The 27,361-nt window shown below is 47.4% G+C and overlaps 1 protein-coding gene across 2 annotated transcripts in view; it reads right to left on the bottom strand.

The window, feature by feature from the left end:
• The window catches only part of PCNX4 (pecanex 4), a 241,290-nt gene that overhangs the window by 187,870 nt on the left and 26,059 nt on the right, over positions 1 to 27,361 (bottom strand). Inside the window, exons 2-4 of one of the 2 annotated variants that reach the window (XM_063947761.1) lie at positions 19,885 to 19,937; positions 18,806 to 19,552; positions 11,933 to 12,112 (exon numbers count right to left, since the gene is read on the bottom strand). In XM_063947761.1, the coding sequence (XP_063803831.1) occupies positions 11,933 to 12,112; positions 18,806 to 19,494 (869 nt within the window). In that variant the 5' untranslated portion in view covers positions 19,495 to 19,552; positions 19,885 to 19,937. The remainder of the gene's footprint in view (positions 1 to 11,932; positions 12,113 to 18,805; positions 19,553 to 19,884; positions 19,938 to 27,361) is intronic. The other variant, XM_063947762.1, reaches the window with a different exon arrangement.

Raw genomic sequence — 27,361 nt, forward strand, 5'->3', positions numbered from 1 at the left:
ACCAAGTCCTTCTTGGCCAATCCGGAGCCATGAGTATAGTTCTTACTCCTCTACGTCTTATAATTCTCAGTACCTTAGGTATGAGAAGCAGAGGAGGGAACCCATACACCGACTGGTACACCCACGGTGTTACCAGAACGTCCACAGCTATTGCCTGAGGGTCTCTTGACCTGGCGCAATACCTGTCCCGTTTTTTGTTCAGACGGGACGCCATCATGTCCACCTTTGGTATTTCCCAACGGTTCACCATCATGTGGAAAAACTTCCCGATGAAGTTTCCACTCTCCCGGGTGGAGGTCGTGCCTGCTGAGGAAGTCTGCTTCCCAGTTTCCACTCCCGGAATGAAACACTGCTGACAGTGCTATCACATGATTTTCCGCCCAGCGAAAAGTCCTTGCAGTTTTTGCCATTGCCCTCCTGCTTCTTGTGCCTGTTTACGTGGGCGACTGCCGTGATGTTTTTCCCACTGGATCAATACCGGCTGACCTTGAAGCAGAGGTCTTGCTAAGCTTAGAGCATTATAAATTTACCCTTAGCTCCAGTATATTTATGTGGAGAAAAGTCTCCAGACTTGATCACACTCCCTGGAAATTTTTTCCTTGTGTGACTGCTCCCCAGCCTCTCGGGCTGGCCTCCGTGGTCACCAGCATCCAATCCTGAATGCCGAATCTGCGGCCCTCTAGAAGATGAGCACTCTGTAACCACCACAGGAGAGACACCCTTGTCCTTGGATATAGGGTTATCCGCTGATGCATCTGAAGATGCGATCCGGACCATTTGTCCAGCAGATCCCACTGAAAAGTTCTTGCGTGAAATCTGCCGAATGGAATTGCTTCGTAGGAAGCCACCATTTTTACCAGGACCCTTGTGCAATGATGCACTGACACTTTTCCTGGTTTTAGGAGGTTCTTGACTAGCTCGGATAACTCCCTGGCTTTCTCATCCGGGAGAAACACCTTTTTCTGGACTGTGTCCAGAATCATCCCTAGGCACAGCAGACGTGTCGTCAGGATCAGCTGCGATTTTGGAATATTTAGAATCCATCCGTGCTGTTGTAGCAGTATCCGAGATAGTGCTACTCCGACCTCCAACTGTTCCCTGGACTTTGCCCTTATCAGGAGATCGTCCAAGTAAGGGGTAATTAAGACGCCTTTTCTTCGAAGAAGAATCATCATTTCGGCCATTACCTTGGTAAAGACCCGGGGTGCCGTGGACAATCCAAACGGCAGCGTCTGAAACTGACAGTGACAGTTCTATACCACGAACCTGAGGTACCCTTAGTGAGAAGGGCAAATTTGGGACATGGAGGTAAGCATCCCTGATGTCCCGGGACACTATATAGTCCCCTTCTTCCTGGTTCGTTATCACTGCTCTGAGTGACTCCATCTTGATTTGAACCTTTGTAAGTGTTCAAATTTTTTTAGATTTAGAATAGGTCTCACCTAGCCTTCTGGCTTCAGTACCACAATATAGTGTGGAATAATACCCCTTTCCTTGTTGTAGGAGGGGTAATTTGATTATCACCTGCTGGGAATACAGCTTGTGAATTTTTTCCCATACTGCCTCCTTGTCGGAGGGATACCTTGGTAAAGCAGACTTCAGGAGCCTGCGAGGGGGAAACGTTTCGACATTCCAATCTGTACCCCTGGGATACTACTTGTAGGATCCAGGGGTCCTGTACGGTCCCAGCGTCATGCTGAGAGCTTGGCAGAAGCGGTGGAAGGCTTCTGTTCCTGGGAATGGGCTGCCTGCTGCAGTCTTCTTCCCTTTCCTCTATCCCTGGGCAAATATGACTCTTATAGGGACGAAAGGACTGAGGCTGAAAAGACGGTGTCTTTTTCTGCAGAGATGTGACTTAGGGTAAAAACGGTGGATTTTCCAGCAGTTGCCGTGGCCACCAGGTCCGATGGACCGACCCCAAATAACTCCTCTTCCTTTATACGGCAATACACCTTTGTGCCGTTTGGAATCTGCATCACCTGACCACTGTCGTGTCCATAAACATCTTCTGGCAGATATGGACATCGCACTTACTCTTGATGCCAGAGTGCAAATATCCCTCTGTGCATCTCGCATATATAGAAATGCATCCTTTAAATGCTCTATAGTCAATAAAATACTGTCCCTGTCAAGGGTATCAATATTTTTAGTCAGGGAATCCGACCAAGCCACCCCAGCTCTGCACATCCAGGCTGAGGCGATCGCTGGTCGCAGTATAACACCAGTATGTGTGTATATACTTTTATATGATATTTTCCAGCCTCCTGTCAGCTGGCTCCTTGAGGACGGCCCTATCTATAGACGGTACCGCCACTTGTTTTGATAAGCGTGTGAGCGCCTTATCCACCCTAAGGGGTGTTTCCCAACGCGCCCTAACTTCTGGCGGGAAAGGGTATACCGCCAATAATTTTCTATCGGGGGAAACCCACGCATCATCACACACTTCATTTAATTTATCTGATTCAGGAAAAACTACAGGTAGTTTTTTCACATCCCACATAATACCCTCTTTTGTGGTACTTGTAGTATCAGAAATATGTAACACCTCCTTCATTGCCCTTAACGTGTGGCCCTAATAAGGAATACGTTTGTTTATTCACCGTCGACACTGGATTCAGTGTCCGTGTCTGTGTCGACCGACTAAGGTAAACGGGCGTTTTAAAACCCCTGACGGTGTTTTTGAGACGTCTGGACCGGTACTAATTGTTTGTCGGCCGTCTCATGTCGTCAACCGACCTTGCAGCGTGTTGACATTATCACGTAATTCCCTAAATAAGCCATCCATTCCGGTGTCGACTCCCTAGAGAGTGACATCACCATTACAGGCAATTGCTCCGCCTCCTTACCAACATCGTCCTCATACATGTCGACACACACGTACCGACACACAGCACACACACAGGGAATGCTCTGATAGAGGACAGGACCCACTAGCCCTTTGGAGAGACAGAGGGAGAGTTTGCCAGCACACACCAAAAAACGCTATAATTATATAGGGACAACCTTATATAAGTGTTTTCCCTTATAGCATCTTTTTATATATTTCTAACGCCAAATTAGTGCCCCCCCTCTCTGTTTTAACCCTGTTTCTGTAGTGCAGTGCAGGGGAGAGCCTGGGAGCCTTCCCTCCAGCCTTTCTGTGAGGGAAAATGGCGCTGTGTGCTGAGGAGATAGGCCCCGCCCCTTTTTCGGCGGGCTCGTCTCCCGCTCTTCAACGGATTCTGGCAGGGGTTAAATATCTCCATATAGCCCCCGGAGGCTATATGTGAGGTATTTTTTGCCAAAAAATAGGTTTACATTGCCTCCCAGGGCGCCCCCCTCCCAGCGCCCTGCACCCTCAGTGACTGCCGTGTGAAGTGTGCTGAGAGCAATGGCGCACAGCTGCAGTGCTGTGCGCTACCTTAAGAAGACTGAGGAGTCTTCTGCCGCCGATTCTGGACCTTCTTCTCTTTTCAGCATCTGCAAGGGGGCCGGCGGCGAGGCTCCGGTGACCATCCAGGCTGTACCTGTGATCGTCCCTCTGGAGCTAATGTCCAGTAGCCAAAGAAGCCAATCCATCCTGCACGCAGGTGAGTTCACTTCTTCTCCCCTAAGTCCCTCGTTGCAGTGATCCTGTTGCCAGCAGGACTCACTGTAAAATAAAAAACCTAAGCTAAACTTTTCTAAGCAGCTCTTTAGGAGAGCCACCTAGATTGCACCCTTCTCGGCCGGGCACAAAAATCTAACTGAGGCTTGGAGGAGGGTCATAGGGGGAGGAGCCAGTGCACACCACCTGATCCTAAAGCTTTACTTTTTGTGCCCTGTCTCCTGCGGAGCCGCTATTCCCCATGGTCCTTTCAGGAACCCCAGCATCCACTAGGACGATAGAGAAAATAGGATTTTAATTACCTACCGGTAAATCCTTTTCTAGTAGTCCGTAGAGGATGCTGGGGTCCACATTAGTACCATGGGGGTATAGACGGGTCCCTTGGGAGCCATGGGCACTTTAAGAGTTTAATAGTGTGGGCTGGCTCCTCCCTCTATGCACCTCCTACCCGACTCAGTCTAGAAATTGTGCCCGAGGAGACAGACATACTTCGAGAGAAGGAAATACACAGATAGTGGTGAGATTCACACCAGCTCACACATAACAACAGAAAATCAAGCAACCAGCTTGAACCAAGTCAGCAAAGGCTGAACAACAGTACTTAACCAGGTAACAATGCAGTTCCCAACCAAGTAACAAGGCAATACTGATCCAAGTAACAACTGCAGGAAAACAAAGCGCTGGGCGGGCGCCCAGCATCCTCTACGGACTACGAGAAAAGGATTTACCGGTAGGTAATTAAAATCCTATTTTCTCTTACTTCCTAGAGTATGCTGGGGTCCACATAAGTACCATGGGGATGTACCAAAGCTCCAGTACGGGAGGGAAAGCGCGGAGGCTCCTGCAGAACTGATTGACCAAACTTTAGGTCCTCAGAGGCCAAAGTATCGAACTTGTAGAACTTAGCAAATGTGTTCGACCCTGACCAAGTAACTGCTCGGCAAAGCTGTAAACCCAAGACACCCCGAGTAGCCGCCCAGGAAGAACCCACTTTAAGAGTAGTCGGCCTTAACGGATTTCGGACACGGCAATCCTGCCGTAGAATAAGCATGCTGGATAGTAAACCTGATCCAGAGAGAAATCGTCTGCTTATAAGCAGGCCACCCAACCTTGTTGGGATCATAAAGGACAAACAGAGCGTCCGACTTTCTGTAACGAGAAGTTCTCTTCACATAAATCTTCAAAGCCCGTACAACATCCAAGGACTTTGAGGTAATTGGGGAGTCAGTAGCCACTGGCACCACAATAGGTTGGTTGATATGAAAATCCGACACAACCTTCAGAAGAAATTGCTGACGCGTCCTGAGCTCAGCTCTATCTTCATGGAAAACATGTAGGGGCTCTTGTAGGACAATGCCCCCAATTCTGACACACGTCTAGCAGATGCCAATGCCAACAGTGTGACAGTCTTCCAAGTAAGAAACTTGACCTCAACCTCCTGTAAAGGCTCGAACCAATCCGAATGCAGGAACTGCAGTACCACGTTAAGATCCCAAGGTGCCGTAGGAGGCACAAAGGGAGGTTAGATGTGCAGAACCCCTTTCAATAAAGTTTGAACTTCAGGGAGGGCAGCCAATTGTTTCTGGAAGAGAATGGACAAGGCCGAAATCTGGACTTTTATGGTGCCCAGGCGCAGGCCCACATCCACCCCTGCTTGCAGGAAGAGTAGAAACTGTCCAAGTTGAAACACCACCGTAGGAAACTTCTTGGATTCAAACCAAGACACGTACTTTTTCCAAATCTGATGGTAATGTTTTGATGTTACTCCTGTCCTAGCCGGTATCAGGGTAGGAATAACTTTGTTCGGAATGCCCTTCCGAGCTAAGATCTGGCGTTCAACCTCCATGCCGTCAAACGTAGTCATGGTAAGTCTTCATAGGCGAACAGCCCCTGTTGCAGAAGGTCCTCTCGAAGAGGAAGAGGCCTCGGATCTTTGAGCAGTAACTCCAGAAGATCCACGTACCAAGTCCTTCTTGGCCAGTCCGGAGCAATGAGGATCGCCTGAACTCTTGTTCTTTTGATTATTTCGAGAATCCTTGGGATGAGTGGAAGTGGAGGGAACACATACACTGACTTGAACACCCACGAAGTAACCAGGGCGTCCACCGCCACTGCCTGTGGATCCCTCGACCTGGAACAATACCTCCGAAGCTTCTTGTTGAGCTGTCTATTTGAGATACGCCCCAAGGACTTGTCAGCTCTTCAAACACCTCTGTTGGAGGCCCCACTCTCCCGGATAGAGATCGTGTCTGCTGAGGAAGTCCGATTCCCAGTTGTCCACTCCCGGAATGAAGATTGCTGACAGCGCCACCGCGTGCTTTTCCACCCAGAGGATGATTTTTGTTACCTCTGACATTGCAGCTCTGCTCTTCGTTCCGCCTTGTCGGTTTATGTAGGCCACTGTCGTTACATTGTCCGAATGAACCTGAATGGCCTGATCTTTCAGATGTGCCGCTTGCAGAAGACCTTTGTACACGAGGTCCTTAGTTCCAAAATGTTTATCGGAAGAATGGATTGCAGATTTGACCACCTTCCTTGAAAGTTTTCCCCTTGGGTGACTGCCCCCCAACCTCTGAGACTTGCATCCGAGGTTAGGAGGATCCAATTGTGAATCCTGAATCTGCGGGCCTCTAGTAGGTGAGAGGTTTGCAGCCACCAGAGTGTCAGCTGTGGCAGGTCGCACCGGCGCCCAGCCGTTACTAGGCAACGGGGCCGGTGCATCACTTCTGCCGCTGACTCCCTGTCCCCTGCCGGTTGCCTAGCAACCGGAGACACCGGGCGGACGCCCTGCACTGCAGTCCAGGTTGTTACTAAGCAGCCGGGATGCCGCGCTCAGCGCGCCACATAACAGCTGGGCAATTAGGGTCTGGGGGCTGGTCTTGCTGGCTCTCCTGTGATTTGCCAGCAGGGCCTTTTTATGGGAGCCAGTACATTGCAGCCTCGCCGGTGACAGCTTCTTGTGGAGCTTGTATCCTGCCTCTGGAGTGTTCCTGCTTTCAGCCATTTCGTTCCTGCATCCTGTGTCCCGGTTTCCGGAGCCTGGTCCTGGGAATCTGCTCCAGCCTTCCAGCCTAGTAATCCTGAATCTTCAGCCTTGAGGTCCTGTTGCATCTACGTGCACCTTCTCCGGTGTCGTGAGTAGCAGCTCTGCCGCACCTTACGGCTGAAGCCGTATAATTCTAATCTTCTTGCCGTTGTGTTTTCTGCATAGGTTCCGCCACTGTTGTCCTTGCCGAACTACGACGGATTCGTATTTGGCATTTTGGGCAGCGTTACCTTGGTTACGGTTTTTCTTGGCGGCCGCGCCGCACATAAATTAGTTTATTATTTTCTGTGGTTTCCCCTTTCTCTTGTGTGTCTGTCATAGTTAGTTTTCCCCTTGTTCTCTCTCTGTCTCGGTTAACGCCTTGTCACCTACTAAGACCGGGGGGCATCGGAGTTCGGGCAGACCTAATCCGCCCGTTCAAACGCGGCTGCCGTGGGCCCAAGAAACCATAGTCTCGCAGGCGTTAACTGACCACAAGGGAAGGACAACGGAGTCAGGGTTTTCCGTTAGGGGTTGCTGCAAATCTCAGTTTGAACTGCAGCATCACGTTTCTGTATTCGGAGCTCATCTATTGCCACCCTGTCTCTCGGGTTCCGAGTACATAGATCATAACATTATCACCGGCCACAAAACAAATCAGGGTGGCCTTGAAATTCTGTCCTCATGACTCCTTCGGTGCAAGGTCAGAATCCCAGCCAGGTATTGGCTAGTCAGATCCAAAATCTCACTCAAATGGTGTAGGATCTTACCCTTCCGGTGAGGTCTCAAGAGGATCTTTTGCGAACTTCCCCGAGTGTAGCTCCAGAACCCAAGATGAATCTTCCCGACCGCTTTCAGGCATTAACTGACCAATAGGGAAGGACAACGAAGTCAGGGATTTCCGTTAGGGGTTGCTGCAAATCTCAGTTTGAACTGCTGCATCACGTTTCTGTATTCGGAGCTCATCTATTGCCACCCTGTCTCTCGGGTGAGTACATAGATCATAACACAGAAGAGCGAGATTCTGGCCTTCGGTGACAGACGTATCCTCTGGTGCATGTGAAGGTGAGATCCCGACCATTTGTCGAGGAGATCCAGTTAAAAAGACCGTGCATGAAATCTTCCGTACTGTAGAGCCTCGTAGGAGGCTACCATCTTCCCCAGAAGGCGAATGCACTGATGAACCGATACCCAGGTTGGCTTCAAGACATCCCGGACCATTGCTTGTATCACCAACGCCTTCTCTTCCAGCAGAAACACCCTCTTAACTTCCGTGTCGAGGATCATCCCCAAGAAGGACAGCCTCCTTGTCGGCTCCAAATTCGACTTTGGGAGATTCAGGATCCATCCATGATCCTGGCTGGAGCAGTTGAGTGGAGAGAGCAATACTCTGTAACAGCTTTTCCCTGGAAGATGCTTTTATTAGTAGATCGTCCAGATAAGGAATTATATTCACACCCTGCTTGCGGAGGAGTAGCATCATTTCTGCCATTACCTTGGTGAACACTCTTGGTGCTGTGGAGAGGCCAAATGGCAGTGCCTGGAACTGATAGTGACAGTCCAGCAGCGCAAATCTGAGATAAGCCTGGTGAGGCGGCCAGATCGGGATGTAAAGGTACGCATCCATGATATCCAAGGATACCAGGAATTCCGCCTCCTCCAGAACTGAGATTACAGCTCTCAGAGATTCCATCTTGAATTTGAATTCCCTCAAGTAGGGGTTCAATGACTTTAGGTTTAATATCGGTCTTAACGAACCGTCCGGTTTCGGCACCACAAACAGGTTTCAGTAATAACCCTTGTGTTGTTGGAGAGGTGGAACTGGAACAATGACATTTGACCTAAGCAATTTTTGAATGGCTTCCTGTAGGATAGCACTTTCTGTCAGCAAAGCTGGCAAGCCTGATTTGAAGAATCTGTGAGGTGGGAGTTCTTAAAACTCCAGTCTGTACCCCTGGGTATCAATACCTTGTACCCAGGGATCCAGGCATGAGGACGCCCAGACATGACTGAAATTTCTTAGTCTTACTCCCACCTGCCCAGGCTGGGATGTCCACCGTCATGCCGAGGATTTTGAGGAAACAGAACCAGGTTTCTGTTTCTGGGAACCTGCGGGTGCAGGTTTTCAGGATTTCACCCGACCACCTCTAAAGAAAGTGGACGGGAATTTGGACTTTTTAACTTTAGCTGTCCAAAAGGACTGCATCGCAGACGTAGAATATGATTTCCTAGTCGGTGGTGTAGCAGAGGGAAGAAAACTTGACTAACCCGCAGTTGCCGTGGAGATCCACACATCTAACACTTCCCCAAACAGAGCCTGACCTCCACACTCTTCTTGGACTCCGCATCTGCAGACCATTGGCGCAGCCAGAGTCCTCTGCGTGCCGAGACAGCCATGGAAGAAGCCCTTGCATTCAGATGTCCAAGGTCTTTCATGGCTTCCACCATGAAACCTGCAGAATCCTGTATGTGACGTAAAAATCCTGTATGTGACGTAAAAACAATTCAATGTCATTTCTATCCATAGAATCTAACTCCTCTAGTAAGGTGCCTGACCACTTTACTATGGCTTTAGAAATCCGTGCACAAGCAATAGTGGGTCTTAAAGCTACGCCATTTGCTGTGTATAATGATTTCAGTGTAGTCTCAATCTTGCGGTCGGTCGACTCTTAAAGCGGTGGAACCAGGGACAGGTTAAACCACTTTCTTAGACAACCTAGAAACAGTACCGTCTACTACCGGCGGGTTTTCCCACTTTTTTCTATCCTCCTCAGGGAAAGGAAAAGCAATGAGAACCCTTTTAGGGATCTGGAATTTTTTCTCCGGATTTTCCCAGTACTTTTCAAACAATGCGTTTAGTTCCTTGGATGCAGGGAAGTTAATGGAGGACTTCTTATTGTCAGTAAAGTAAGCCTCCTCAACCTGCTCAGGTACTTTCTCAGAAATATGTAAAATGACCCTAATGGCCTCAATCATGAGTTGCACCCCCTAAGCAAGGGATGCCTCACCCCCAAGTATATCCCCCTCACCGTCTCCTGTATCAGAATCGGTATCCCTGTCGGCTTGCATTATTTGGGAAAGAGCACGCTTTTTAGGATATATATCAGGGGTCTTGAATGAGGTAGAGGGAGCAGAATACGACAAAACCTCTACAGATCTTTTCAAAACCTGTGTTTCAGTCTCATTATGAGCTATCCTAGATGAAATCTGGGATATCATTCCCTTAATAGAAGCCACCCATGGGGGTTCGGATTCAGAAGGCTGAGACAGTATATTGCATTCTTGAGTACATGGAATAGGCTCCTCTGGAGAAGACACACACTCCTTAGCACCAGATACAGAGTCCCTAGACATGGTGATGTGAGATATATACACATACACATATATACACATACACATATACACACACACACAGGAAAATGTCAGACACAGTTTCCCCCAAAGTACCTTCAGAGAGACACAGAGTATAAGGAGCCAGCACACAGTGCCCCAGTAGGCAGTTATTATAATACATGCCTGGCGCTGATTGAGTAACCTTAATAGACTAAACAGTTAATAACACTCTCCCCCTCCCTTTCTAGAACACCCCGGTACCGCAGAGGATAACTGGAGTTTAGTGGATGGCAGCGCTCCCTGTCAGCGGCTCTGTAGTGTGATCTGCAGGGAGAAAATGGAGCTGGTGAGTGCTGAATCCGCTCTGACGAGAAGCCCCGCCCCCTGTAATGGCGCGTCTTCCCGCATTTAATATTTTATACTGGCCTGAGGTATGCTTGCTGCTAACAGTAGTAATCCCCTGTTAGCTTAGTTGACCAGTGTTAGGGTATTGCGCTGGCACAGGGGGCCACTCACAGCGCCACACAAAGTGTACCTCTGAGCCCTCCGGAGCCAGCTTCAGAGCTGCGTTCCCAACCTTGTGCCGCCATTCCCGCCGACGCCCCGCTTCCCGTGGCGTCGACGTCATACTCACCGCCGCATCTTCAGGCTCTGTTAGGGGGTGGCGACAGTGCTGCAGGAGCGAGCGGTCGCCTCGGGGGCTTGCGATCATCACCCTCAGAAGCTCAGTGTCCTGTCAGCAGAGATAGAGAACCATTAACCTCTAGGGTTGGATCCTACTTCCCCCAAAGTCCCATGAAGCAGGGAGGCTGTTGCCAGCAGCCTCCCTGTACCTAACAGCTCTTAAAAAATAATAAAACTAGAAAAGCCCTTAGGAGCTCCCCTAGCTGTCACCGACTCCACCGGGCACATTTTCTAAACTGAGTCTGGTGGGAGTGGCATAGAGGGAGGAGCCAGCCCACACTCTCAAACTCTTAAAGTGCCCACGGCTCCCAAGGGACCTGTCTATACCCCATGGTACTAATGTGGACCCCAGCATCCTCTAGGACGTAAGAGAAATAAAGCAAGCTTTTCCACTTCTCTGCAGGCTTCCATCATCCCTGAATTGGTGTGAAAACACCTGCTTTATGTCTGCACAAGTTTATCATCCTGGTACAACTTCCCAAATGACCGTGAAGCGGTTGCACAGTACTGGACAAACCTATTTAATTAGGGGCACCATGTTGCACTTTGATGCCTTATAAATTGCATACTGTAGCTGACAGTTTGAATCTACGGCACAGTTCTCTTGAATACTATGCGCTGGTAGAGAATTCAGGTGACAGCAAAGTACTACAAAGAGACAGGGGAATGATAACTAAAAATAAGGTGACAATCCATGTAAGTTTTCAAAAATGGAACAACCTATATGGCTCGGCTGATATAGGATAATGGTGGTCATTCCGAGTTGTTCGCTAGCTGTTTTCGGTCGCTGCGCAGCGATCAGGCAAAAAAGCGGCACTTCTGTGCATGCGGCGCAATGTGCATGCGGGACGTACTTTCACAACAACCGAAGTAGTTTCACACAAGGTCTAGCAACGTTTTTCAGTCGCACTGCTGGCTGCAGAGTGATTGACATGAAGTGGGCGTTTCTGCGAGGAAACTGAACGTTTTCGGGGAGTGTGTAGAAAAAGGCAGGCGTGCCTGGGGAAACGCAGGCGTGGCTGGCCGAACGCAGGGCGTGTTCGTGACGTCAAAACAGGAACTAAATAGTTTGAAGTGTTCGCAAGGTAGGAGTAGGTCTGGAGCTGCTCAGAAACTGCACAATCTTTTTTTTGTAGCCGCGCTGCGATCCTTTCGTTCGCACTTCTGCTAAGCTAAGATACACTCCCAGAGGGCGGCGGCTTAGCGTTTTCACGGCTGCTAAAAGCAGCTAGCGAGCGAACAACTCGGAATGAGGGCCACAGCTTTAAATAGAGTAAATAAACTGATAACAAAAAAAAGGGTACCGTAAATTACTGGACATTGGTGATCCTCCCAAGACAAACTCCAGCAACTGCTCCATTCCCCAAAGGACTAGTGCATCAAGAGGTGGTAAGATGCCCAAAGCCCACAGAAAGGGCAGAAACAGAAATAACACATGCAAGACTTTGTTAGCCCAAAGTAAAGCTGGCACAGTCGTGACAAACCTACACAGAAAGAGAGGTACATTTAAAGCATAGTAAAATGGATTCCAAAATGTACATACATACATACATACATACATACATACAGTACATACATGTGAGAATGCACTGGAAGCAAAGTCAAGCTGAAATATGTGCCATCCCCACATAAAACACAGTTTCTAATATAAGCAACAGTTTAGAAAATAGGAATTTGATACCTACCGGTAATTCCTTTTCTCCTAGTCCGTAGTGGATACTGGGGTCTTGTACTTTAGTACCATGGGAGTCTAGATCGGGTCCACTGGAGCCTGGCACTTTAAAACTTTTAGCGTGTGTATGTGTGTGATAGCTCCTTCCCTCTATGCTCCTCCTACACTCCGCTGTGGCGTTGTCCGATTGAACCTGGATTGCCTGACCCTTCAGGACATGGGAGGCTTGTAGAAAAGCACTGTAAACCGCCCTGAGTTCCAGGATGTTTATCGGTAAAGCCGATTCCTGAACCGATCATAACCCCTGGAACTGGGCCCCTTGGGTCACCGCTCCCCAACCCCGGAGGCTGGCATTCGTTGTCAGTAGAATCCACATGTGGATATTGAAACTTCTGCCCTCTACCAGGTGAGGAATTTGAAGCCATCATAATAGAGAAATCCGGGCTTTCGGAGATAGGGTCACTTCCCGATTCATATGCAGGTGAGAACTCGACCATTTGTCCAGCAGATCCAGCTGAAACGGGCAGGCATGAAACCTGCCGTATTGAATTACCTTGTAAGCAGCCACCATCTTGCCCAGTAATTTCATGCAAAGATGTATAGACACCCTGCGAGGACTGAGTACCGAGCGGACCATAGCCTGGATAGTCAAGACCATATCCATCAGGAGAAACACCTTTTGAGATACAGTATCATTCCCAGGAACTGAAGATGTTGGGTCGGTTCCAGGTGAGATTTCTGAAAATTTAGGATACACCCATGATTCGTGAGTAGGCGAGTAGTCAGGTCAATGCTGTGAAGTAGATGCTCCCTGGACACAGCCCTTATTAGGAGATCGTCCAAATAGGGCCTATGTTCACACTCATCATGCGCAGCTGCAGCATCACCTCCGCCATGACCTCAGTGAAGAACATCGGAGCTGTGGATAATCCAAAGGGTAAGGCCTGAAACTGGAAATGGTCGTCCAAGATGGTGTACCTGAGGTAAGCTTGATGAGGGGGCCACATGGGAATGTGTAAATAAGCATCCCTGACATCCAGAGACACCAGAAACTCCCTCTCCTCCAAAGCGGATACCACCGCCCTCAGAGACTCCACCTTGAATTTGAACACCCGCACATACGAGTTGAGAGACTTCAGATTCAAAATGGGATGCACCGAACCGTCTGGCTTGGGAACGACAAAAAGACTGGAGTAAAAACCCCTGTTGTGTATTGGAGGAGGTACAGGAACTACCACCCCTGTCTGCAAAAGTTTTTGAATAGCCCCTTGTAAGGGCAACTTTTGCTGCGGTAAAGCTGGTAAGCCCGACTTGAAAAACCTGAGAGAAGGGAGTGTTGGAAATTCCAGCCGGTATCCATGGGAAACGAGGTCCCTCACCCAAGGATCCCGGCAGGACTCCGCCCACGCGTGGGCAAAACGTTGAAGGCGAGCACCTACCTGAAAGTCGCCTTGCTGCTGGGGCCAACCTTCACGTGGAAGGCTTAGCGGCAGGGAATCCAGTGGTCTGGTCCAGGGAGACGACAGGTGCAGGTTTACGGGACTTACCACGAGCTCCTCTGGAAGTGGTGGAGACCCCTCGACCTCTGCCTCTGAACCTTGCCACATGAAAAGACTGCATGGAGGGTCTGGTGTAAGAACGTCTAGCAGGTGGCGCAGCCGACGGCAGATAGGTAGACTTACCCGCCGTTACTTGGGAGATCCACTTATTTAATTTGTCTCCAAACAAGGCATAACCTGTAAAGGGAAGATTTTCTACACCCTCTTTGGAATCAGCGTCCGCCGCCCACTGACGTAACCACAGAGCTCTGCATTCTGAGACAGCCATAGCAGTAGTGCGGCCATTTATCTAACACAACTCCTTAATAGCTTTGCGCATAAAATTTGCAACATCCTGTATATGTTGCAACAGAGTAACGACCATATCCCGGGGTAGAGAGTCTAAACCATCAATAACATTATCAGACCACTTTACCACAGCCCTGGAGATCCACCCACAAACTATTATGGGGTGCTGTGCTGCACCTGCCGCCATATAAATTGTCTTGAGCATCTCAATTTTACGGTCAGCTGGCTCCTTCAGGGATACGGCCCTGGGGACGGGTAGTACCAATTTCTTAGACAGTCTGGATACAGATGTATTGACCAACAGGGTTTTTTCCCAGACCTTCCTATCCTCAGCTGGAAGGGGAAAGGTAGATAAAAACCTCTGAGGAATCTTACATTTTTTATCAGGGTTTAACCAGGCCTCCCTGGCCAGGGAGTTTAACTCTTTAGACACTGGAAAGGTAGCTGAACTCCTGGGTCTAACATTAAACTATAACTCCTGATCTGGTTCCGCCTCCTTATCTGGTATGTGGAGGACCTCCCTTACAGCAAAAATTAGAGCCTCCACCCCAGGGGACAGAGAGCTGTCCTCGTCCATATCATCATAATCCACATCTGGCTGATCAGAGTCAGAATAAGACTGGAAAACCTGTGGCAGTGAGCGTTTATGGGAAGCCACTAGAGGGGCTGAGTAGCTTTCCTGGAATCTTCTGCCATAGTCACACAATCAATGGAGTGTTTCAACACCTGTCTCTCTCTTTTAGCTGCAGCTAGTTCAGAATTTACATTTTGAATCATGCTCTTAAATCTATCTAACCAGTCAGATGCTTATGAGCTGGGCCCTTGAGGAGATAAAGAATGTTCTCATTGCTCACACATGAGTGACCCCGCTGAAGACGGGGTAGAATTACAAGCAGCATCTACAGACATTATGCAGGAAAACCACAGTGCAGCCCCCTTGTCCAACACCCCACACAGACCCTAGAGAGCCCTTGGAGTGACACTATGTTGCGGACCCAGCACACAGAACACAGCAGCACAATGTGTGAAAATAAGTGTATGCAATATCAGTGCAGCGGCGCTACCGCTGGCGTGCTCCCCTCTGACTATAACCCACTGGTACCAGTTTAAACAGTCTGTAACAGCGTGGGTCCTGGAGGAGCAGCGTGCATGCAGCCTTGATGATCCGCAGAAGCGGAAAATGGCGCCTTCCCGCCGCTGGTTCCGCTCCGGGAAGCCCCGCCCCTTGCAATGGCGTGATGTCCCTCACAAGAATTAAACTGGCCACAAGTGTAAAACACAGCAGAAATGTCTTCAACAGTCCACACAAAGCCTTCGATGACAGTGAGCACTGCGGGGCTAATAGCCCGGACACAGTTTCGTCCGTGGCTGGCACCGCAGCTCCAGACCCGTGACCGCCGCGTGACATGCCGCCAAACTGCCCCGGGGATCCGCTAACCGGGCCCCGGTGTAACACTCAATGTACCTGGTCTTCGGCATCTGTTGGAGGGTGGTGGCTAGCTGCTGGCGTAGGCACACATACTGATGATGAGTGATTAGCACCTCAGGAGCTCAGTGTCCTGTCAGCTGGGATTACGAACCATTAACCCTCAGAAGGTTGGTTCGGTCCCCCCTCTAAGTCCCATGAAGCAGGTAGTCTGTCTGCCAAGCAGAGCTACCTGAAAACAAAAACTAAATTAAATTTAAAGAAAAAAATCTCTGGAGCTCCAGAGAAGTGCACACAGCTCCTTGGGCACATTTTTCTAAACTGAGTCTAGTAGGAGGGGCATAGAGGGGAGGGGCCAGCACACACATACTAAAAGTTTTAAAGTGACAGGCTCCAGTGGACCTGATCTATACCCCCATTGTACTAAAGTACAAGACCCCAGTATCCACTAGGACGTAAGAGAAAAGTTGTTTTTGTTTGAAAAGTATTCATAATAATAATAATAATAATAATAATATTTCCTTCCCTATTCTACAAAATAATTCAGTATGAATTACAGGAAGTCTGCCGTCAGGTGCCATCTAGTGACCGCCAGTGTGCAAAACCCCCATAGAGGCGAGGAGCAGCTTTAACATTTTATTATATAGGATACTTATGGGGTAATCCAAATAATTAAGGCAGCGCAACATCCCTTATTTTACTGCAAACCCCTTTGGGTTGGTAGGTAAAACAAGCAACGACATGACTGCAATGAGCCGACGTTAAGCGTTCCCACGCCATTCCGGCAGATGTATTTCCCCCTAAAAGTTTCTGCATATTCTTGATAAAATCCAACCACTCTGGTCATGACGTTTCCATGGTAACGGGCAGTGGCGTCTATCAGCGCTCCTCCCGTGGCAGCCCGGTCTGAGCACCAGCGGGTCCCAGTGTGAGCGGCGTCTGCCCAGTATTCCATGGCGCCGTAAAGTCAGGGGGATGGAAAGAAGGAGGTCTGCTGAAGGTAAGAGGAGAGCACAGCGCTGGGTCAGCACCAGCCAGCGGGAGGCGGCACAGCAGTGTAGTCTCAGGCTTCTCCCGTACACCACCGCGCACCCGCTCCTCTGCGAGACCCAGCTTCACCTGGCCCGAACCTGCACTACAGGTGACAGATGGAGGATGCTGGAGGATGTGCTATTGTGCCCAGACAAAAATCCGGAGGCTGATGTCCTGTAATGCAGGGACAGCCGAGCCTCTGCCTGCCCATAGGTTCCCTCTCTCAGTGCCTCCCTCCAAAGTTTGTGTGCAGGTTCCCTGGAGGGGTCTGCACCGTTCATAGCGTCCTCCTGGCTGCGCGACTGCTGTGACTGACAGTGTGCTCTGTGGTCATGGCCTCCTCCTTGTTATGTGGCCTTAGCTAAAGTTGTTCTGAGAGAGCAGAATACGTGTTGTGTGACAAATGAAATCCCTATACATTGCACTGTGTTCCTGCAAACATTGCTGTTGTAGTGTCTTTACCGTAACTATCACTGATGTAACATAATACTGGTCATCTAGAAATCTAAGTTGTTTTCTTTATGTTATTTTAGTCATACTGTATTGAATGATGGCATTAGCATATTATCAATGTACATTACTACCTCATATCTCCAGAAAGATGGATTATTTTGTATAAGTGCTCTACCTGGCGCAATCTGTATAATGTGCTCTACCTGGCGCAATGTTTGTAACGTGCTCTACCTGTCGCAATTTTTGTAACGTGCTCTACCTGGCGCAATGTTTGTAACTTTCTCTACCTGGCGCAATAGGTGTAACGTGCTCTGCCTGGCGCAATGTGTGTAACGTGCTCTACCTGGCGCAATGTGTGTAACGTGCTCTGCCTGGCGCAATGTGTGTAACGTGCTCTACCTGGCGCAATGTGTGTAACGTGCTCTGCCTGGCGCAATGTGTGTAACGTGCTCTACCTGGCGCAATGTGTGTAACGTGCTCTGCCTGGCGCAATGTGTGTAACGTGCTCTACCTGGCGCAATGTGTGTAACGTGCTCTACCTGGCGCAATGTGTGTAACGTGCTCTACCTGGCGCAATGTGTGTAACGTGCTCTACCTGACGCAATGTGTGTAACGTGCTCTACCTGGCGCAATGTTTGTAACGTGCTCTACCTGGCGCAATGTGTGTAACGTGCTCTACCTGACGCAATGTGTGTAACGTGCTCTACCTGGCGCAATGTTTGTAACGTGCTCTACCTGGCGCAATGTGTATAACATGTATGGGAGGTCCTACCTGGTGCAGTGTGTACAAGCGGCACTACTATGATGTGTCCATGCCCCTTCTCCACGAAAACATGAACCTAAATTTTTGCTGCGCACCTTAGGCGCGCACTGTCAATTCTACACATTGTAGGTGGGGGAGAACCAATTCAGTTTCGGCGAAAGGACACCAAAATGTCTACTTACAGCTTTGGTGCAGTGTCCTGCATGCTACACAGCCCAGCAGCATTGTCACCCCCTCCTCCCCCTCGCAATACTTTTGTAGTGTCCAAATCAAGTCTGTTTTTATATTTGAATAATTAATAAGATTAATATGAACCTTCATTCCGATGGGACCCAGAAAAGGACAGATAGGACCCCAATTTTTAAAAGTGAGGGGTCCCTGGGACCCACTTTTTTTTGGGCTTAGCGCGATCACTGTGTATATTCTCCCCGTACTTGCGTGGGTTTCCTCCGAGTACTCCGGTTTCCTCCCACAATCCAAAAATATACTGGTAGGTTAATTGGCTCCCAACAAAAATTAACCCTAGCGTGAATGTGTGTACATGTGATAGGGAATATAGATTGTAAGCTTGAATGGGGCAGGGACTGATGTGAATGGCCAAATATTCTCTGTAAAGCGCTGCGGAATGTGTGCGCACTATATAAATTACTGGTAATAAATAATAAATAAATGGTCAGAGTATATATTTAAGGTTACGACAACAACGTTGCTTTTCATTTTCTTTCAGCCATGCGGATGAAGCGAAGTATGATATCATACAACCGGTATCTTGACTATAAGCAGGAAACAAGAACACCTTAACTGGACTAAGAACCCACAGCTGTATTATACTGTATATGCCACCAATGTTGTCTTATTCATAAGGATCCAAAAAGCATATGTGGTCTGTGAGACCTCTATATTTCTTCAATGCAACCTACTATATGAAAAACAGGTAAAGAAAGTGAACATCAAATGAAACGCACACAAATAACTAAAGTTTACCTGTGTGCAATATCAACACCGATGAACGCAAATATATAGATAGGCCTCAGAAGAGCTGTAATTTCATACGTGTCTTGAGCGTGGAAGGTGGCAGTCTCCGTGGCCGAGTTGACAATTAAAGAATATTCTCCTATACAGATTGTTACCCAGCCGAATATGAAGATCATAACTGTTCCTCCTATGTTGCCATACAGCAAGTCTATTCTGTATGGTAACAAGTACCATGTCCCCAGACCACACAAAATCCCAGCAAGGATGGAATGAAATATTGTGTTTGCTATAAACTTCTTGCCTGGTATTATAAATTTCACAGTTTCTGAGCCCAGGCAGCCTGAAAAGTCAAAATCATCTTCATCTGTGAGGGTGTTTTGGTTCTGCAGCCTCTCTATGGTAGAGGTTTTCCTCCGGGCATATTGATTTAGAAGTTGAATGATAAAGGAAGCAATGAGCATTAATCCTCCAGAGACTGTGGCTGCATAATAGTCTTCTAAGATTTTTACTTCGCTCAGCACTGTGCCCACACCGCCTAAGACCCATGGCGTCAGAAATAAGATTACTTGATTGATGTATATGTAAGGAGGGGCGCTGTAGCCCAATTTGAATCGGGGACCACCAAGAACGGTTTGGGGAAAGCGCTTCCAAAAAAATTCTTGCTTGTAATCGTTTAGTAAAGGAACATCAGGACCCATTCTTCCTAATCACAGTTCTGAGTATGATTTCATTTTTTATGCAGTGAAATGATGATCTCTAAACAGTAGAAGAAACATAGCAAGGCATGAGGATAATGTAACACAAAAATAAACAGAGGTTTTAAAATGGAATATAATAAATGCATGGTAAAACACAACTAATAAGCCAAACAAAAACAAACAAACAAATATGATATCAAACAGCAGAAGTAAAGTGCTAAAACTGGTAATGTTATTTTCATTCCGATTACTCCTAAACGAGCGGCCAAAACAAGCTAGCATGACAAATGCAGACAGATGCAACAGGTAAGGAAATCCCTAGTCGGGGGAACGTTACATCTTCTGGGAATATGCGAGAACTATAAACACATGAATTGACTCTGTATTTACCAGCCAAACAAAAAGACTTTCTTCTCTCATTTGCATAACACGTTTTGGATTTCCTGCCGGAAAAAAAAAATGGGATTAAAATCAAAACACTGTAAATAAAATGTCCAAAAGAAAAACATAATTGGGAAGCCATATAAATAAAATAAATAAAAAAAACAAACATAAAACTGATTAGTTAAGACTACTACAGAATTAAATTTATATACACTCAAACACAGGCAAAAATTCATTATTTCAGAAAAACACACATACCTGAAGGTTAGGCACAATAACCTAGTACATGAAATACAAGTGAAATATATTGTTTTGTAAGTATTTAAAAGCTGTTAACAAAAAAAAAAAAAATCTTTTCCCCTTTCGCTGCATAGACAAATTTTGTCTTCAAGTTTCTGAATCTTTTGTCTGACATTGCGTTCCCCTAGTAATTGTAAACTGAAGACCTAGCAACCTCAAACAGTGACACCGTACACCAAGCATTCAGGTAACCGGTCTGTGAGTCAGAGCACATACTGTACTGTAGGCACATTGGTCTGCAGAGTCAAATGGTTGAACTACAAGAACTTTTAGATGACAAGTCACTTTGGGATATATTTACTAAGCGTGATTTTTGCAAGCTGCAGTTTCTCGGCAGCTTTGACCCCAAAATTTAAAACGGCAAGAATATTAGATACAAAACCAGGCATATTTTGCATGTAATATTACTGCTGCTTTACATTTTGGGGTGAAAACTTTGCAAATGCCACTGCTCAGTAAATCTAGCCCCCGGGGGTTAATGTAATAGGGTGCGAGAAGCCGGAGGTTTTATATATATATATATATATATATAGATATAGATATATAGATATATATAGATATAGATAGATATAGATATATTTATTCTGTCAGGTCTCTGGTTTTGTCTGTCCCCGGCGGGGGCCCTAGTGGGTCAGTGTTGGTGCGATGTACAAAGTGGGGAGGCAATATGAAAGTCCTGCGCATAAGCGCTGATGTTTATTAATGCAAAGCAGATGGTATAATATTGAATGCAGGAGAAATAACAGAACTCCAATAGTATCTGAAAATACACAGTCTCTGAATAACACAAGATGAGATAAACTGACAATGGTTGGAAAGCAGAACTCTGGTATATATTAGAAACTCACAGTCTCTGTAAAGCACAAGTCCATATAGCCACACTTAGGCTAAAGCAGGAGACAGTCTCTAAGCAAGTAGATGTTATTACTGCTGAGTTGCACAGATGGTATGCTGACAATTAGTGCACAGGTAAGGTAATGAGAAAGAACACATGAGGAGAGTCTCTTACTGCTGATGGGTTTGAAGCTGGATGTAGCTGAAGTCCGGAGTAACAGGAGAGCTGTAGAGATGGTAACTGGAGCATTGAAGATAACCACAGGGAAACGCTGGAAACAGGAACACAGGTGAGACGCAGCTGACCGCCGATTCCTGTCAGTACCCCCTCCTTTATGGGTGGGCACCGAACACCCACGAGGCTTGTCAGGGAAGAGTCTGTGAAAGGCTAGTACCAACCGTGGAGCGTGCACATCCGTGGCGTTAACCCAACTCCTCTCTTCAGGACCATATCCAGACCAGTCAATCAGGTATTGCAAATGACCATAGGGATGACTAGAGTCCAAGATCTTTTCCACCTCGTATTCCACGCCCCGATGAGTTTGTACCTTTGGAGCTACTGGAAGCGCTCTCTGGAAACGATTGAGAATTAGTGGTCTGAGGAGAGAAATATGGAATGAGTTGGGAACTTTCAAATAGGAAGGCAGTTTTAATTTATAAGCCACCGGATTAATAACACTTTCTACTGGAAATGGTCCAATAAACCGTGGAGCAAATTTCATTGACGGAACTCTGAGACGGAGATTCCGAGTAGATAACCAGACCTTGTCGCCTGTATTTAAACTAAGGACTGCTCGTCTCTTTCGATCAGCAAACATTTTATACCATTGAGAAACCTTTTTAAGAGATAGATGAATCTTCTTCCAATATTGAGAGAACCGCTGAAGAGCAGAAGCAGAAGCAGCCGCAGGCACGTCTATGACGGGTAAATCTTGAAAATCCGGTACTCTAGGATGTTGACCATAAACTGCGAAAAAAGGAGTTGTATCTGTAGAAGTATGATAACGGAAATTATGAGCAAACTCCGCCCAAGGAAATAAATCTACCCAGTCATCCTGTGAAGAGGAAATATACAGTCTTAGATAGGTCTCAAGCTCTTGATTTACCCTCTCCGTCTGCCCATTTGTTTGAGGGTGATAGGCCGTAGAGAACTTAAGTTTATCCTGCAGCGCAGAACACAGAGCCCTCCAAAACTTTGCCACAAACTGTACACCATGGTCAGATATTATTTCTGTTGGAAGTCCATGTAACCTAAAGATTTCACGAAGAAATAACTGTGCCAGCTTTGGAGCAGAGGGTAACCCCATGAGTGGAATGAAATGTGCCATTTTTGAAAACCTATCGACCACTACCCAGATGGTATCATACCCATTAGAGGGAGGAAGATCTGAAATAAAATCCATTGATAAATGAGACCAGGGGCGCTTGGGAATGGAATTTGGTAGCAATTGACCTGCGGGAGCCTGACGAGGAACTTTGTGCTGAGCACATTTGGGACATGAAGCTATGAATTCTTGAACATCTACTTTCATATGAGGCCACCAATAATTTTGGGATAGGAACTTGAAAGTTTTTAGGACTCCAGGGTGACCGGTAAATTTAGACGTATGAGCCCAGGACAGAAGATTTGGACGAAGCTCAGGAGAGACAAACATCTTGCCTGGAGGTGGAACTTGGGACACCCCTATAGCTGCGAATACCACAGGATTTAATACGGGTCGAGCAGCTTGTTCTGATGATTCCTCAGTTGAACACATAGAGCGAGATAATGCATCTGCCTTAACATTTTGTGAACCAGGTCTAAACATTAACTTAAAGTCAGAACGAGAAAAAAATAGGGCCCACCTTGCTTGTCGGGGATTCAGGCACTGCGCTGCCTTCAAGTAAAGGAGGTTCTTGTGATCCGTGTAGATAGTAATAGGGAATCTCGCACCCTCCAGCAGATACCTCCATTCTTCAAGGGCCAATTTGATTGCCAACAGCTCCTGGTCACCGATGGTATAGTTCATTTCTGCGGGCAAGAATCTACGAGAGAAAAACCCGCAAGGGTGAGTCTTACCATCAACGCCCACCTGGGACAGGATTGTGCCCACACCAACCATTAAGGCGTCTACTACCAAGATGAAGGCCTTATTGACATCTGGCTGTTGTAACACGGGAGCTGAAATAAAAGCCTGTTTTATTTTATGAAAAGCAGACAGTGCTTCATCAGACCATTGGGAAGGATTTCCCCCTTTTTCGAGTAAGGCAGGTAATTGGGGCTATTAATGTGGAAAAGCCCTTAATAAACTTCCTGTAGTAGTTAGCGAAGCCAATAAAACGTTGAACTGACTTGAGTGTTGTTGGAAGAGACCAGTTCTCTATGGCTTCTAATTTGAAGGTCTGTTCCGGAAATGATGTATCCCAGGAAAGATATTGAAGAAGCTTCAAACATGCATTTAGATAGTTTGCCATACAGATGATTCTGTTGAAGACGTCGAAGAACCTCTTTTACCTGTTGGCGATGAGAAACTAAATCACGGGAGAATATCAAGATGTCATCGAGGTAAACTACCACACACTTATACAAGAGATCTCTGAATACTTCGTTGACAAAGTTTTGAAACACAGCCGGGGCATTACTCAAACCGAAGGGCATCACTAGATATTCGTAGTGGCCATCACGAGTATTGAAGGCGGTTTTCCACTCGTCGCCACTTCGAATCCTGATAAGATTGTAAGCCCCGCGAAGATCCAGTTTCGTGAAGATGGAGGCACCTCTGACTCTGTCAAACAGCTCTGTGATAAGAGGTAACGGGTAGCTGTTTTTAATCGTGATGTAATTTAAACCCCGATAATCAATACAGGGGCGTAGTCCTCCATCTTTCTTCTTAACGAAGAAGAATCCCGCACCGGCCGGGGAAGAAGATGGACGGATAAACCCCTTCTGTAAATTCTCCTTTATATATTCACTCATTGCTTGGGTCTCTGGAACTGAAAGAGGGTATGTACGCCCTCTAGGTGGCTTGCTCCCTGGAACCAAATCGATGGGACAATCCCATTCTCGATGGGGCGGCAAGACATCCGCAGTTTTCTCACTGAAGACGTCAGTGAATTCCTGATAGGCCTCTGGAAGGCCAGACTGAGGTTTTACACTTGTAGATTTTATTGGACATACTTGAGCTAAACATGAATGAAGACAGGAGGAACACCACGCCGTCAACTGTAAGGTAGACCAGTCAAATTGTGGATTGTGCAATTGAAGCCAAGGCATACCCAGTACAATCTCATAGGTAGCTTTTGGTAAGACCAGGAATTTGATGAGCTCAGAATACAGGAAGCCCACTCCTAGAACTACCGACTTGGTCTGCTGAGTGATGGAACCTTCAGCAATACGGCTTCGGTCTACGGCCGGCAGTGAGATAAACCAGACGAGACAGCTTTGACACTGGGAGAGAAAGTCTATCCACTGCAGCTTGTGTGATAAAATTCCCAGCAGCACCACAATCCACTAAAGCGGACAGAGACTGGAGTCCATCTGGCATTTCCAAAGTGACAGGCAATATAAGGTCTTGAGATGAAGGAGCTTTATTCAAGGTCCCTAACTTGACTCCTCCTTTGCAAGTTAGGACCTGGCGTTTCCCGACCGAGCAGGGCAGGAACCAATCAGATGACCATCAGCAGCACAATAGAGACACAGTCTTTCCTTTAATCTTCTGGACCGCTCCTCAGGTGTTAAACGAAACTTGTTTACCTGCATGGGTTCGTCAGCATTAATAGGTAGAGACTGTACAGGAGGCATAACTCGGTGCTTGCGTAGATCACCTCGAGAGCGTTCACAGGCTCGCTCGCGTAAACGTAGATCCAACTTGACACATAGAGAGATTAGGGCTTCCAGTTGCTCTGGTAGATCTCGGGTAGTCAACTCATCCTTTATGCGGTCAGACAGACCATGCTAGAAGGCGGCAACCAATGCCTGGTTGTTCCACTTCACCACTGATGCCAATGTCTGGAACTGAATGACGTACTGACCCACAGTACGTGTTCCCTGGCGGATCTAAAGGAGGTCTGAAGAAGCAGAGGTCGTACGCCCAGGTTCGTCAAAGATGAGTCGGAATGCAGCAACAAACTCTGTATAGTTATTCAGCAATGCATCTGCTCGCTCCCACAGCGGAGAGACCCAGTTCAGAGCAGAACCAGCTAAAAGAGAGACAATATATGCAACCTTTGCTCTGGGTGTTGGAAAGTTCTGTGGTTGCAATTAAAAGTGGACTTCGCATTGATTCAAAAATCCACGACACATTTTAGGATTACCATCAAATTTACTTGGTGTAGGAAGGTGGATGCGAGACATTGGAACAGAAGCAACTGGAGAGCTGGAATCTGTGGAACTAGGAACAGGAGCAGAAACTGATGAGGACACTGGAGGAGCTGAAGTTGGAAATGACTGTTGCAGAGTATCTAAGCGAGAAGACATTTCTTGCAGGAATTGTATTATCTGCTGCTGTGCAGCCTCTTGACCATCTAGTCGTGACACTAAGCCTTGGAGTGTCCCTGACCCCACACTCTGACCACCGTCCGGGTCCATGGGCGTCGGACAAACTGTCAGGTCTCTGGTTTTGTCTGTCCCCGGTGGGGGCGCTAGTGGGTCAGTGTTGGTGCGATGTACAAAGCGGGGAGGCAATATGAAAGTCCTGCGCATAAGCGATGATGTTTATTAATGCAAAGCAGATGGTATAATATTGAATGCAGGTGAAATAACAGAACTCCAATAGTATCTGAAAATACACAGTCTCTGAATAACACAAGATGAGATAAACTGACAATGGTTGGAAAGCAGAACTCCGGTATATATTAGAAACTCACAGTCTCTGTAAAGCACAAGTCCATATAGCCACACTTAGGCTAAAGCAGGAGACAGTCTCTAAGCAAGTAGATGTTATTACTGCTGAGTTGCACAGATGGTATGCTGACAATTAGTGCACAGGTAAGGTAATGAGAAAGAACACCTGAGGAGAGTCTCTTACTGCTGATGGGTTTGAAGCTGGATGTAGCTGAAGTCCGGAGTAACAGGAGAGCTGTAGAGATGGTAACTGGAGCATTGAAGATAACCACAGGGGAACGCTGGAAACAGGAACACAGGAACTGGGAGAACTAGACACAGGGTATGTGACTCGTTGTCCGAGGCGATGTGAGTGAGCCCCGGACAGGAACTTATACCCCTTGCTCTGCAGTGATTGGTCACAGGGCCCTGGCTGGAAACACATCGCTGGATTGGATGCCGGGATCAGCTGAGTGTAGGTGTCATGGCAGCGTCCATACAGGCCAGATGCCGGCACACAGCGGAACACATACGCAGGACCAGACTCAGGGGTACTCAGCGACACGGGAGATCCATGCAGCCGCGACTGGGGCCATGACCTCCGGAGGCCTGCACACCAGCGCGCTGGTAAGTGAGACGCAGCTGACCGCCGATTCCTGACATATTCCTCTTACTGTATCATATACCCCTACATACATGTAGAACACCCATGTAACACCCAGCATCTGTACTAAAAAAAATACTGTATGTCAAGTCTTCTTGAAAGAATGACTGTAGCATATACATAATAAGTAGATAATAATAAATGTCTCTTCCAGTGCTGAAGTAGTTATAATCCGTATGTGGTATAAAACAGAAAAGTTAAGCATGGGATTGACAATTTTTAAAACAATCTAGGAGCCAGGATGAAAGTGTAGGAGCCAGACCACTGACCCCCCCCCCCCCCCAAAAAAAAAAAACAGAAACCCCTCTTCCCTGCAGCCACATTACTGAGCAGTTTCCGCCCAGCCCCAAGCAAACCATGCCTCCTCAGCCACACTGCTGAGCAGCTAACCCTCACCCCATCCAATCAGGAGCCGTGGCTGCCGGTCCGGGAGCTGATTGGCTTACAGGGCAGTATGGATGGTGTAATGGTTAGCATTACTGCCTCACAGCACTGAGGTCATGGGTTCGATTCCCACCATGGCCCTAACTGTGCGGAGTTTGTATATTCTCCCCGTACTTGCGTGGGTTTCCTCCGGGTACTCCGGTTTCCTCCCACAATCCAAAAATACACTGGCAGGTTAATTGGCTCCCAACAAAATTAACCCTAGATTGAATGTGTCTGTGTGTACATGTGGTAGGGAATACAGATTGTAAGCTCCACTGGGGCAGGGACTGATGTGAATGGGCAAATATTCTCTGTAAAGCGCTGCGGAATATGTGTGCGCTATATAAATAACTGGTAATAATAAATAATCATGCAAGAAGCCCCTATAGCAACACAACTAAGGGCATACCCCCAGGCAAACCACCCCTTAACAGCCTCCCCACTGGCAAGCACACTCT

The sequence above is a fragment of the Pseudophryne corroboree genome, chromosome 12 (genome assembly GCF_028390025.1).
Source record: "Pseudophryne corroboree isolate aPseCor3 chromosome 12, aPseCor3.hap2, whole genome shotgun sequence".
In the NCBI taxonomy this organism is placed as follows: Eukaryota; Metazoa; Chordata; class Amphibia; order Anura; family Myobatrachidae; genus Pseudophryne; species Pseudophryne corroboree.